The 13325-nt window shown below is 37.8% G+C and overlaps 1 protein-coding gene across 1 annotated transcript; it reads left to right on the top strand.

Moving 5' to 3' along the window:
* LOC102910035 (olfactory receptor 5H19-like) lies at positions 1–5944 on the top strand. Its single transcript, XM_076548332.1, has 2 exons — positions 1–155; positions 3285–5944. The coding sequence occupies exon 2, from the start codon at positions 3301–3303 to the stop codon at positions 4228–4230; it is 930 nt and encodes a 309-aa protein (XP_076404447.1). The 5' UTR covers positions 1–155; positions 3285–3300; the 3' UTR covers positions 4231–5944.
* The last annotated feature ends 7381 nt before the right edge of the window (positions 5945–13325 follow it).

The following is a 13325-nucleotide window of genomic DNA, read 5'->3' as shown; positions in this document are numbered from 1 at the left end:
ATATGAACAAAGTTTGCTGTGCTTAGAGACGAAACTTCCAAACAAATTGTCACTAACAGAATCATCACACGTGGTTCTGCGGTCTTGTAGTACTCTTTCTGCTTCAGAACACTGATGCTTTTTAAAGGACCTCTGCAATTTTTTGCTTGATATAGGTAAGAAACAAATGAGTTTTGTAGTATCCACCATGCTTTCCACGGAAATTTAAGAATGGTTTTACTTCATAATAATTTTTACATATCTGGGTATAAATGAAAATAGCAACAACAAAGAATTACCTGTACATTTTAATTCATGACCAAGTATAAGTGAGCAAAGTATCTAGAATTGTTTTCTTTAAGAATGTTTCTTAACATAATTTCTGTATTGATTCTTTGGGAGTTTCATATCAGGCACCCCAGTTCTGATTTTTTTCCAGTCCTGCCCTTCATGCTTGCAGCATACCCCCAAAAGGAAAATTTTAAAAAAAGAAAAAATATTCAAAGCAAATCAAACAAACAAACAAACAAAACCCTTTATGCTCCTCTGCCTTTGCCATCTTTCCAACACTTTTTCATTCATCTTAGAGGTGTCGGGAGCTGTGCTGTGTCACACCATATACAATCTTTTTATCTTACAGGAATGACTTCTAGTTGTGAGTCTAGCATTTAACTGCTCTATGTCCAGCCTTGACTATAATGACTTTTAAGTTCTCCTGAAGTAGAATATTAACTCAGAATTCATTATGAAACCTTAATGATCCTCATATGTACAATTATTCTGATGTCAATAAAAAAATTGTTTAATCATGTTCCTTAAGTTATGTTCTTTCATAAGTCTTTTAAGATCAGTTACTTAGAAGTAAAATATTTAAGTTATGTCTTCTACTTACAAAATAATCCTTATATTGTTTCTTTTTTATCCTTGCATAATTTATATCATTTATAAATGTATGCAGAATAGACTGCATGTATATATTATGGTTCATTGAGTACTAGACCTTGATATATATATAGAGAGATGTTTGTTATATCTCACATCTCAAATAATTTGAGAATTTTTGTTTCTTGGTGTGATTCAGATTCTGTAGAAGGAAAACTATTCCCAATAAATTTGCCTTTAAAATGAAATATTGGCATGGTGTATATCACCTGTATACAAATTGATCTGCATCAATTTTATTCTACTAATATAAAGCAAAATGGAATGTAACCTAGATAATTGTTAGAGAGATGTGTGAATACGTGTTCTCAAATCAAACTAATAAGATTTACATTGAAATATTTTCTAATTGTTTTGACACCAAAATTCATCATAGAAATACAGGAAAAACACAGGCACTGACTATATAAGTTCAAACATATCATCCATAGAAAAATTAATGAAGTCAAATTTAATATATCTGTTTAAAAATGTAAATTCAGTAGAAAAATGTATTTTGATTCCACAAAAAGAAAATAATTTTTTCAAGACTCCCAATAGATAGTAAACAAAACAGCTAAGACAAACATTGAAAACCAAACATCAGAAACTTATTCTTCATTCTACATATATTTCAAGTGTAAATTTAAATAGGCTTTTATGTACTTAATGCTTTTCAATATGGGGAGATTATATTTATATAATTTCCTCTTCCTTTCCTCTCTCCAAACAGTCCCATATATTTAGGAATAATATGTAACAACTATTTTAAAGAAAGAGGCATTCTAGATTTTTCAAAGTCCTTTGCTACTTCCTTTCTATCCTTTCTCTTCCTTTTCCATAAGTCTCTGCTAAGCACTGCCTGTTCGCTTCCTCCCTTTTATTGCTTTTTATATACACAAGGTTACCATTTCATGCTGGTTGTGCCTTTTCTATTTTTAATGCCTTCCTCGTCTCTCCTCCCACTCTTTAGCACTTTGCTTAAAATCCTTTCCTTAATATTCTACAGATAAAAGACTACAGTAGCCTAGGACCATAAAACAAATATCAACTGTCCCCACATTTCTCAGAAACATAAGATCACTGTGTGGCCATTTCCTTCCCATCATAAACTGCTACGTTCTGATTACATGCAGGAAACTCTTTTCTCTAAGCCATTAAATGTTTCTTATTTCCAGCACCCAGGGATCTCTTGTAATTTACCCTCAAAGATCCTTAATTTAGCCTTCTGGAATTATATTTGTCTGTTACATTCCAAGCTTCCCACCATTAAAATCATATCCCTCAAATATCTGGTTCAGTTCTGGTTTGCATCAATACTTGCCTTTCCTTTGATTTTCTTTGAAGTAACATGGGCTCTTGAAATGAAATGTTTAAACATAGAAATTCTGAGGGTATCAGAATAATTATCTGGAAAAATGTGGGCTTAAAAGGAAGAGAGTTAAGCAACCATACATGGTCATTAATATTAAATCTACAGTAGACCAATACTACTGAGTATGTACAGTTCATATTCAGTGATAATGACCAACAGACTAGTGTATCTTAATTGTGAAAAACAATATGGAAACACCAAAAGTTAACAAACAGTATTTTCATTCCATTAAACACCAAGTTCATATTTGGTGTGTCACTGTATAATAGTCTCTTGATATTTCAAATCCTGTCCAATTAATCTCTGTCTTCCTAGTATTGCCAATGTCCAGTCACACACGTTTCAATAACTCTATTTGTACTGAATGTTATCTGGAAATTTTTTTATAAATTTGGCCATTTTAGTCTTGTTTATAATTTCCTATGCTAATTTACAACTAAATCTTATGATCTACAATTTGAATAAATATTCCCAGACAATTATGCTGCACACGGGAGCCTCTGGGTGCATTAGGAGTGTTCTATATTACTGGCTTCTGTTTCCCACAATAGAAATTGATTTTATCCACTTCTGTATAATGATTTTGAAAAAAATTCCCTGGCCACTATGTATTGCAAGATTTCAATTTATTAAATTAGAGTACTTGGCTAAGACATTCTGTTGAATTCATTGTATAATCTAGGTGCTTAAAACTTCTTTTGCCTTGATTATGAATATGTTATACAAATAAAGAATTTTGACACATAACCAATTTGTAATCCCATAGTTTTCACACAAATTTGAAAGGTATCTTTTCCTTAAATATGTTGATGTAGTCACAATTTTTATTAGAATAATTATTGAAATAATTCCTTCACTCTGAAGAAATTTTTTCATCTTATATAGTGATATTAAGTGAAATTTGGTCATTCTGATGAGTACATAGTTGTGTTTTACATTCAACTACTCAAAATTTTACTTCATAAAATTTTATGAATTTTGTGTGACATCTATTATTTCTTATCTCAAGGACATCCGGTGAGGACATGGGAACAGAGAATGCAACACTGCTGTCACAATTTGTTCTCACAGGACTCAGTCATCTCCCACAGTGGAATGTCCCCCTGTTCCTGCTGTTCTTGGTGATCTATCTCATCACCGTTGTGGGGAACCTTGGTCTGATCACCCTCATCTGGAATGACTCTGGCCTTCACATCCCCATGTACCTATTTCTAGGGAGTTTAGCATTTGTGGATACTTGGTTATCTTCCACAGTCACACCAAAGATGCTTCTCACCTTCATAGCTAAGAACAAAGTAATATCTCTCTCTGAATGCATGATACAGTTTTTTTCAGTAGGAATCAGTGCAACCACGGAATGTTTTCTCTTGGCAGCAATGGCCTATGATCGATACATAGCCATATGCAAACCTTTATTCTATCCAGTAATTATGACAAATAGACTCTGTATATGTCTGTTAATATTGTCCTTTGTGGGTGGATTTATTCATGCTTTAATTCATGAAGGGTTTTTATTCAGACTAACATTCTGTAGTTCTAACATAATACATCACTTTTACTGTGACATTCTGCCACTGTTAAAGATTTCTTGTACTGACCCTTCTCTCAATTACCTAATGATTTTTATATTCTCTGGCTCAATTCAGGTATTCACTATTACAACCATTCTTGTCTCTTATACACTTGTTCTGTTTTCTATCTTAAATCAGAAATCTATCAAAGGCATAAAGAAAGCTTTCTCCACCTGTGGAGCCCACCTCTTATCGGTGTCTTTATACTATGGCTCTCTTCTTTTCATGTATGTGCGTCCTGCATCTCCACAAGTAGATGACAATGATATGATGGACTCTGTATTTTACACAGTCATAATTCCTGTACTGAATCCAATTATCTACAGTTTGAGAAATAAGCAAGTAAAAAATTCATTGGAAAAATTCTTAAAGAGAAATGCATAGATCTCATATTATTATCTGCTGTATTCTTATTAAATATCACAATATTGTGCATGCTTAATTTGGCTATATTTTATACACTGTTCTAAATATTTTGAAAATGAACCTGACCTAGAATTTTGCTGTTGTTGTTGTTTTGTATGTGTATATTTGTGGTGTATGCACACTTTCGTGTGAGTGGTTATCTCTGGTCATGCAAACTTGTGCAGAGGCCAGAAGAGGCCCAGTGTTCTGCTTAATAACTTTTTAACTTACTTTCTGGAAAGAGTGTCTTTCACTGAACATGGAATTTTAACCTGATAACCTCAAAAATCCTTTTTCTACACCCGCTGTATCACTGATATTACAAGCATGTGTGGGGCCATGATCTTCTCCGCAGTGGAAATGGAAATCCATTCCTTATGACATTTGTATGCTGTGTTGCTGGAGACGCAGACACAGTTATTCATCTTGTGCAGAAACTGCTCTTACACACTGAACATATTTAAATGGACTCTTGTCTATGTACCCATATCCTTAAAGTATTTGAAGTGAATCTTAAATTATACAAATACTTTTAAGACAATAAATACAACAGAAATCATTAAAATACTTTATCAGGTTTGTATGTCATTCATTATGTTTTCATTAACACATTGACTGTTGTAGTGATGTAGTCCCTAGAAAAAGAAAATGAATATGATGTTGTAGTCAGCTTGGAAAATCATAGCACCTTTATCTGTTCTGATGAGACAGTGCTGATTTCTGTAAATAGACATGAGACTTGGAAATTCTTAGAAATATAGGTTTTTCATTAAATTCTCTTGTGTGAAATAATGATTCTTACAGCAATTCAACTTGCATTTCTCACAGGAAATGAAAAAGCCATGGGAGTACAAGTGTAAGATTAGGACCATGGGCAGACTGTCAAAGGATGCTCTGTGGTCAGTGTGCTTGTGAGAGTGAGGAGAGGTCCATCACACTCACCATCTGGCTGACTCTGAGCCTCTTCCTAGTTCTGTTTAATGTTCTCTCTCCATACAAAAAGTGTCAGTAAATCAAGATATTAACAGGTTTTATGAAATAAATAATTGGGGGGATTTTATTGAGGAATTGTAGTGGAGAAGATAGGAAAATGGTCTCCACAGCCTAGATTTATTTTAGGTGGGTTGACTGGGGTCTAGTTAGATTATCTAAGAGTTATTAGGATGTGTAGCTGAAGAAACTGTGTTTTAAATATGTATAACCTAAGCTCAAATAGTAGTAAGTTTTTGTGATGTTCTAGTCCCTGGTGATTTTCTGGGATAGATATGAAAAAGAACAAATTCTGTGTGCTTTAAATTTGCGGTGATCTTAATTGTAAGCTTCATGTGCATGGTGAGCACAGAGTGAGTGAATCATCTCTAGTTTTACACGTGTTTATTCTCCATACACTGAAATTGGCTGTTGAGAATTCCACTCCAGACACGACTCCACCCAGGTGTAAACATTGCAAAACTTCCTTCCACCTTCTGTTGATACTCTCTTCCTTTCCAAAACTTTTATCATGTGATTTTGGTATTATATCTTTCTTGGATAAATATTAGTGGAATATTATTGCAAGTATCATATATGTGGGGATGTAAAGATATATATGTACATTTGCATGTATTTGTGTGAATTCATACTTTATATGGGATATGAGCTCATCTGTGTGTGATTGTATTTGTAAACATAGTAAAATATATTGGTTTCCCACATCCCATGTTTGTTCACCCTGATATTATTCCAAGTCCTTATATATAATAAAAAGGCTGGTTCTAACATTTGGGGCTATTGAAAGGTTCTACAAACTTTAACATATGGGTTATGTGGGAGATTTTGTCAATACAGGCATCCATTGAAGAAGATTGTTGAGACTCTGAGCCCATCTTCTTGCCATGCCTTTGTCCTTTAGATATGAAGTGAATAGTTTTGTGCGACAGTCAGTGTACCTGTACCATGATGCTAAGCCTCAAATGAGAGGGTCAACTAATAGCACATATTGGTGAAATTATTAAGGCCACTCCACTTAATTAAAAGGAAGATTTATTTAGTGGGTGACTTAGAAATGAAGGAACAGGTAGATTGCGGGGGTCTTGGGAAGGTGTTTCGCAGTCCAGCGGTGTTTTCTGGAGCACTGCTCAGTCAACTTCCACCGTCTAGGGTCCAGGAACAGAGAGAGCGCTTGCCCATCCAGGTCTCAGGTCTCCAGACGCCTCGCTTGGCCCTGCCTCATAGGCATCACAGTTGCCAGGTCTCAATGGGGGTTGGCACTTCCAGATCCAAGCTGGAATGGCTACCCACTACAAGCACACTAAAACCTTTAAATTGTAATCCACATAAAGCCTTTCTCTATATCAGTTGATTTATCTGGACTGTTTGTTGTTGCTGTTGTTGTTTTTACCACTTGTGAAAAGTAGAGTCTAATTTACAACTGAAATTTTTAAACATTTTGAGAATGGATAAACAAAATGTGATATATATATATATGTATATATATATATACAATGGAGTACTACTCAGCAGAGAAAAACAATGACATCATGAGGTTTGCAGGCAAATGGATGGAACTAGAAAATATCATCCTGAGTGAGGTAATCCAGACTCAGAAAGACAAACATGGTATATACTCACTCATAAGTGGATACTAGATGAAGAGCAAAAGATAACCAGACTGCAACTCACAACTCCAGGAAGGCTAGCTAGCAAAAAGGACCCTAAGAAAGACACAGGGATTGCCCAATGACAGAGAAATGGATGAGATCTACATGAGCAAACTGGACATGCTGGACATGAGGGGGGTAATGGAGGGCAAGGGTTGGAGGAAAGAGAGCTTAGGGAAGAGGGAGGTCCTAGCTGGATCAGGAATAGAGTGGGAGAACAAGGAAAGAAATACCATGATAAATGAAGACCCCATGGGAATAGGCAGAAGCAGAGTGCTAGAGTGGTCCCCAAAAATCCACAATAGACTACTGGCAATGGTCGATAGAAAGCCCAAGCTGACCTACTTTGGTGATCAGATGGCCGAACACCCTAACTGTCATAATAGAACTCTCATCCAACGACTGATGGAAGCAGATGCAGAGATCCATGGCCAGACCACCAGGTAGAACTCCAGGTGTCCAATCGACAAGAGAGAGGAGGGATTGTATGAGCAAGAGATATTGAGACCATGATTGGAAAAAGCACAGGGACAAATAGCCAAAGTAGTGGAAACACATGAACTGTGAACCAATAGCTGAGAAGCCCCCATTGAACTGAACCAGGCCCTCTGGATAAGCGAGACAGTTGATGAGCTTGAACTGTTTAGGAGGCCCCCAGGGAGTGGGACCCAGACCTGACTAAGGTACATTAGCTAGCTTTTTGGAACCTAGGGCCTATGCTGAGACACTTTTCTTAGGCTTGATGTAGTGAGGAGGGGACTGGACCTGTCTTAACTGAATCTACCAGGCTGGGCTGACTCCCCAGGGGATACCTTGCCTTGGAGGAGGTAGGAATGGGGGATGGGTTGGGGGGAAGGCTGGGAGGTCAGAGGAGGGAGGACAGGGGAATCCATAGCTGATATGTAAAATTAAATTAATTATAAAATAAAAATATAAAAAAAGAAATAACAAATTTGATGAATTTTTGTAGCATTTAGAAAAATCTCAGAGAATAATAATAAACTAAAGTCTTTGAGTGCTTATTTATTGTTCTTAGATCACATTAAATATTGTATAATATTGAATTTTGACTACAAATTTGTTTGCATTACAGTTAAAATCTTATCACACTTTCTGACTTTTGCAATACACAGCATGGTAGTTTGTAGACAAGAAGCTTTAAAGAAGGATTTGTGAAATTAAAATGAATCTTCAAGAAAAGAATACACAGAATGAAGTAAGGATATATTGCTCCTCTTAATCATGTAAGGAGTGCAGAAAGACTGCTGGGTTGGAGTAGATGCTTCCAGTCAACTTATCTTTAGTCTTCAAAGTAGCATACACTGATAAAATGATGTTCCTCTTATAATTAGATGTGGCTCTTTGTATATAGATTATTTTAAAATATAGCAAGAAAGCATTTGATCGTGAATACTGAATAATAAAAACCATATTTTAACTTATCATTATTGTCTTTAATTTAGATTCAGAAGATTAGAGCAGGTGTTGTAGAATATTCGTTTAAGGTGTATTACATTGGTTTATGCTGTGGAATATTTGTTTAATGATGCAAAGATGTTACATTTGTTTAACTCTGTGAAGCTGTGTTGCTTTGCCTGCCTAAAACATCTTATTGGTTTAATAAAGAGCTGAACGGTCAATAGCGAGGCAGGAGAGAGGAATAGATGGGGCTAACAACAGAGAGAATAAATAGGAGGAGAAATTTGGGAAGAGGTATCTAGGAGCAAGAAAAAGGAGGAGAAGAGGGAGCTAGTAGCTGGCCGTCCAGCAGCACAGTAAGCCACATAGTAAGAATCAAAGAAAGGAATATGGAACAGAAAAATGTAAAAGCCCAGAGGCAAAAGGTAGCCAGGGTATCTTAAGAAAAGCTGTTAATAAGCAAGCCGTTAAAGTGCTCGCCTTATATTTAAGGCAACTTTTATAGCGCAATTCGCTCATCAATTCACGTCAAGAAACAAGCCAAGCTAAGTCTGGGCATTCATAAGAAAGAATAAGACTTTATGATTTATTTAGGAGCTGGGTGTTGGTCCCCCAAAGATCCAAAGAACAAAAAGTAATAAAACAACCAACAATAAGCAGGTCTTGTAATCCTTAATAGAACTCTCAGAGCCCCACAGAAAAGAAATTCTCTAGCATCTTGGGAGTGATGGCACAAGAGCAGCAGGAATCCATGAGAGCCAGATTGCCCAGGAAGATGTACATGGGTGTGTGAAGACAGCGTTCCATGTAGATCAAGGCCACGAGCCCGAGATTTCCCACCATGGTGATCAGGTAGATGGCAGAGAACACCAGGAACAGGAGGGTCTTCAGGTTTGGGTGATCTGAGAATCCCACTAGGATGAACTCATTTGTCACAGAGTAGTTGTTCTCAGCCATCTCACTTTGTCTGTTGCCTCTGTAATTACAAAGATATAAAATTGTGATGCTGAGAATATAATTTTACTTATGTTTTCTTTTTATAAAAGAGAAAGTTTTGCCCGGCGGTGGTGGCAGCACTTTAATCCCAGCACTCAGAAGGCAGAGGCAGGCGGATCTCTGTGAGTTCGAAGCCAGCCTGGGCTACCAAGTGAGTTCCAGGAAAGGCGCAAAGCTACACAGAGAAACCCTGGCTCGAAAAACCAAAAAAAAAAAAAAAAAAAAATGAAAGTTTTAACTTATGTACCTCCTACTGTCTCTGGAATGCAGCTAACTATGTTTCTTGAGATTATTTAACCCTGTACAGTATTGGCATGCATGATCTCCAAATTTAACTCACAATTTCCAGTTATTCTTTTATTGCTACAAACTCGAACATTTTTTTTATTTATTTTGCAATACTATTCAGTTCTACATAATAGCCACAGATTCCCTTGTTCTCTCCCTCTCCCTTCCTGCCTCCTTCCCATTCCCCCCAGCACACCCCCCATTCCCACCTCCTCCAGATCAAGGTCTCCCCTGAGGACTGGGATCGACCTGATAGACTCAGTCCAGTCATGTCCAGTCTCCTCCTCCCAGATTGAGCCAAGCGTCCCTGTATAAGTCCCAGGTTTCAAACAGCTAACTCATGCAACAAGCCCAGGACCTGGTACCACTGCCTAGATGCCTCCCAAACAGATCAAGCCAATCAACTGTCTCACCTATTCAGAGGGCCTGATCCAGTTGGGGGCCCCTCAGCCTTTGGTTCATAGTTCATGTGTTTCCATTCATTTGGTTATTTGTCCCTGTGCTTTATCCAACCTTGGTTTCAACAATTCTCACTCATATAAACACTCCTCTTTCCCACTAATTAGACTCCCAGCACTCCACCAGGGGCCTAGCCTTGGATGTCTGCATCCAGATTCCTCAGTCCTTGAATTGGGTTTATGGCACAACTATTAGGGTGTTTGGCCATCCCATCACCAGAGTAGGTCAGTTTGGGCTGTCTCTCGACCATTGCCAGCAGTCTTTTGTGGGGGTATCTTTGTGGATTTCTGTGGGCCTCTTTAGCTCTTTGTTTCTTCCTTTTCTCATGTGGTCTTCATTTACCATGGTCTCCTATTCCTTGTTTTCCCTCTCTTTTCTTGATCCAGCTAGGATCTCCCGCTCTCTTTCTGTCGACCCTCGCCCTTCATTGCTCCCACTCATGTCCAGGCTGTTCATGTAGATCTCATCCATTTCTCCGTGTTTTTCTTGGGGTCCCGTTTTCCAGGTAGCCTCACTGGTGATGTGAGTAGCAGTCCAGTCATCCTTGTTCCACATCTAGCATCTTCCTATTAGTGAGTACATACCATATTTGTCTTTCTGAGTCTGGGTTACCTCACTCAGGATGATTTCTCTAGATCCATCCATTTGCCTGCAAACCTCATGATGTCAATGTTTTACTCTGCTGAGTAGTATTCCATTGTGTATATGTGCCACAATTTATTTATCCATTCTTCAGTTGAAGGGCATCTAGGTTGTTTCCTGGTTTTAGCTATTACAAACAATGCTGATATGAACATAGCTGAGCAAGTGCTCTTGTGGTATGATTGAGCATTTCTTGGGTATATGCCCAGGAGTGGTATAGCTGGATCTTGGGGGAGATTGATTCCCAATTTTCTAAGAAAGCGCCATATTGATTTCCAAAGTGGTTGTACAAGCTTGCTTTCCCACTAGCAGTGGAGGAGAGTTCCCCTAGCTCCACATCCTCTCCAGCATAAAGTGTCTTCAGTGTTTTTGATCTTAGCCATTCTGACAGGTATAAGGTGGTATCTCAGAGTTGTTTTGATTTGCATTTCCCTGATGATTAGGGATGTTGAGCAATTCCTTAAATGTCTTTCAGCCATATGAGTTTCCTTTGTTGAGAATTCTCTGTTTAGTTCTAAAGCCCATTTCTCAATTGGACTGTTGGTCATTTTGATGTCTAATTCCTTGAGTTCCTTATATATTCTGGATATCAGTCCTCTGTCAGATGAGGGGTTGGTGAAGATCTTTTCCCATTCTGTAGGCTGTCGCTTTGTCTTGTTGACTGTGTCCTTTGCTCTACAAAAGCTTCTCAGTTTCAAGAGGTCCCATTGATTGATTGTTTGTCTCAGTGTCTGTGCTACTGGTGTTGTATTTAGGAAGTGATCTCCTACGCCAATGCCTTCAAGACTAATTCCTACTTTCTCTTCTATCAGGTTCAGAGTAGCTGGATTTATGTTGAGGTCCTTGATATACTTGGACTTAAGTTTTGTGCACGGTGACAGATATGATCTATTTTCAGCCTTCTACACGTTGATATCCAGTTATGCCAGCACCATTTGTCGAAGATGCTTTCTTTTTTCCATTGTACACTTTTGGCTACTTTGTCAAAAATTATATGTTCATAGGTGTGTGGATTAATGTCAGGGTCTTCTATTCGATTCCATTGGTCCACATGTCAGTTTTTATGCCAATACCAAGCTGTTTTTATTACTGTAGCTCTATAGTAGAGCTTGAAGTCAGGGATTGTGATGCCTCCAGAGGTTGTTTTATTGTACAGAATTCTTTTGGCCATCCTGGGTTTTTTGTTTTTCCATATGAAGTTGAGTATTCTTTCCAGGTCTGTGAAGAATTGTGTTGGCATTTTGATGGGGATTGCATTAAATCTGTAGATTACTTTTGGTAAGATTGCCATTTTTACTATGTTAACCCTGCCTATCCATGAGCATGGGAGATCTTTCCATTTTCTGACATCTTCTTCAATTTCTTTTTTCAGGGACTTAGAGTTCTTGTCATATAGGTCCTTCACTTGCTTGGTTAGTGTTACCCCAAGGTATTTTTATGTCATTTGTGGCTATTGTAAAGGGTGATGTATCTCTAATTGCCTTTTCTTTCAGTGTACTAATGCACCTTTTTATCAATTCTTTGTTTTGCATAGGTGTTATTGTGAGGAACTATCTACAAAGTAAATCTTGATGTCATTATCTTATGAAAATATTATCTTAAAAATTTTAAACTTGATTCTCTAAAACTTGCACCAAATCTTAGACTGCATGGGAAGCCTGAAAGTTCACCCTGTATGCAAAGAGTTACAAAACAACTAGAATTTAAATAGAATGGAATATGAAAGTTTTGGAACTATAAGGACATCTTATTCAAGACCACCTTGGAAACCTATAACAGATATTTAAATACTATATGAAAAGGCATCTTTAGTATACTTTTAAAAAACATTTGAAGTAATTAGCTATGAGTAAGTGTGTGTAAAAAATCATTTCCCTCTGAGGACACCTTGTCTTTTGAAGAAGATAGGGTGAAAGGGAGTTAGGACAGCGACATTGTTAAGGCTTCAGCCAAAAATAGACTCGGATGAAGGAGTGCTGAGGTTGCCATAATCATATGGGGGCTCCTCCCAAGCTGCAGTGTCTCAGACGATGGTGATGAGGAAGTCATGCCATGGATGCCATACAGTTTACAATTTGTTCTTGCAGTTCCCACACTTACTGTGACTGTTCCGTCTCCTCTGGTGATTCATTTCTGCAGTGACATACACACAGTAGGTTTTGCACAGATTTTGAAAATAGTACATGTAGCAGCCTGCAGAGGGGTCTTGTGCATACAGAGCATCCTGCTTCTCGACATCAGTGATCTCAATGAGATCCCCATTCTGAACATGAACTCGAAAGCCGAGCCCTGGCCAAGATGAAAGCCAGGACATCTCCACACCCCACTTCCAAGAGAGTGGGTGCGTGAGGGTGCTGCCACCTGGCAGGCACACAGCCTGGACAAAATGTCTGCAAGCTCTTGTTCTCAGAGTTTTGACAGCTATACATTGATGGGTATGAATATTTGTTAACAAAAATTTACAGTGAGTTTTACAGTGACCTGTGTTTTCTCGAAAGATTACTGAGCCTGATGCTTGCAATCCCAGCTGGGAACAGACCTCTTCCACAGATTTATGGCTTTCCCAGGCACCTCGAGCATGAGGGTGGGCAGTCTGACTTGAGCAGGGCCAAGAAAAAGCATTATTCTCCT

This window comes from Peromyscus maniculatus, chromosome 12, assembly GCF_049852395.1.
Source record: "Peromyscus maniculatus bairdii isolate BWxNUB_F1_BW_parent chromosome 12, HU_Pman_BW_mat_3.1, whole genome shotgun sequence".
NCBI classification, from domain to species: domain Eukaryota; kingdom Metazoa; phylum Chordata; class Mammalia; order Rodentia; family Cricetidae; genus Peromyscus; species Peromyscus maniculatus.
Note: the sequence above shows the minus strand (reverse complement) of the source record. Positions and strands in the feature narration are given on the sequence as shown.

Bases quoted from the DNA above. Each gene is read 5' to 3' on its own strand.
- LOC102910035 (XM_076548332.1), top strand. From the start codon at position 3,301: ATGGGAACAGAGAATGCAACACTGCTGTCACAATTTGTTCTCACAGGA.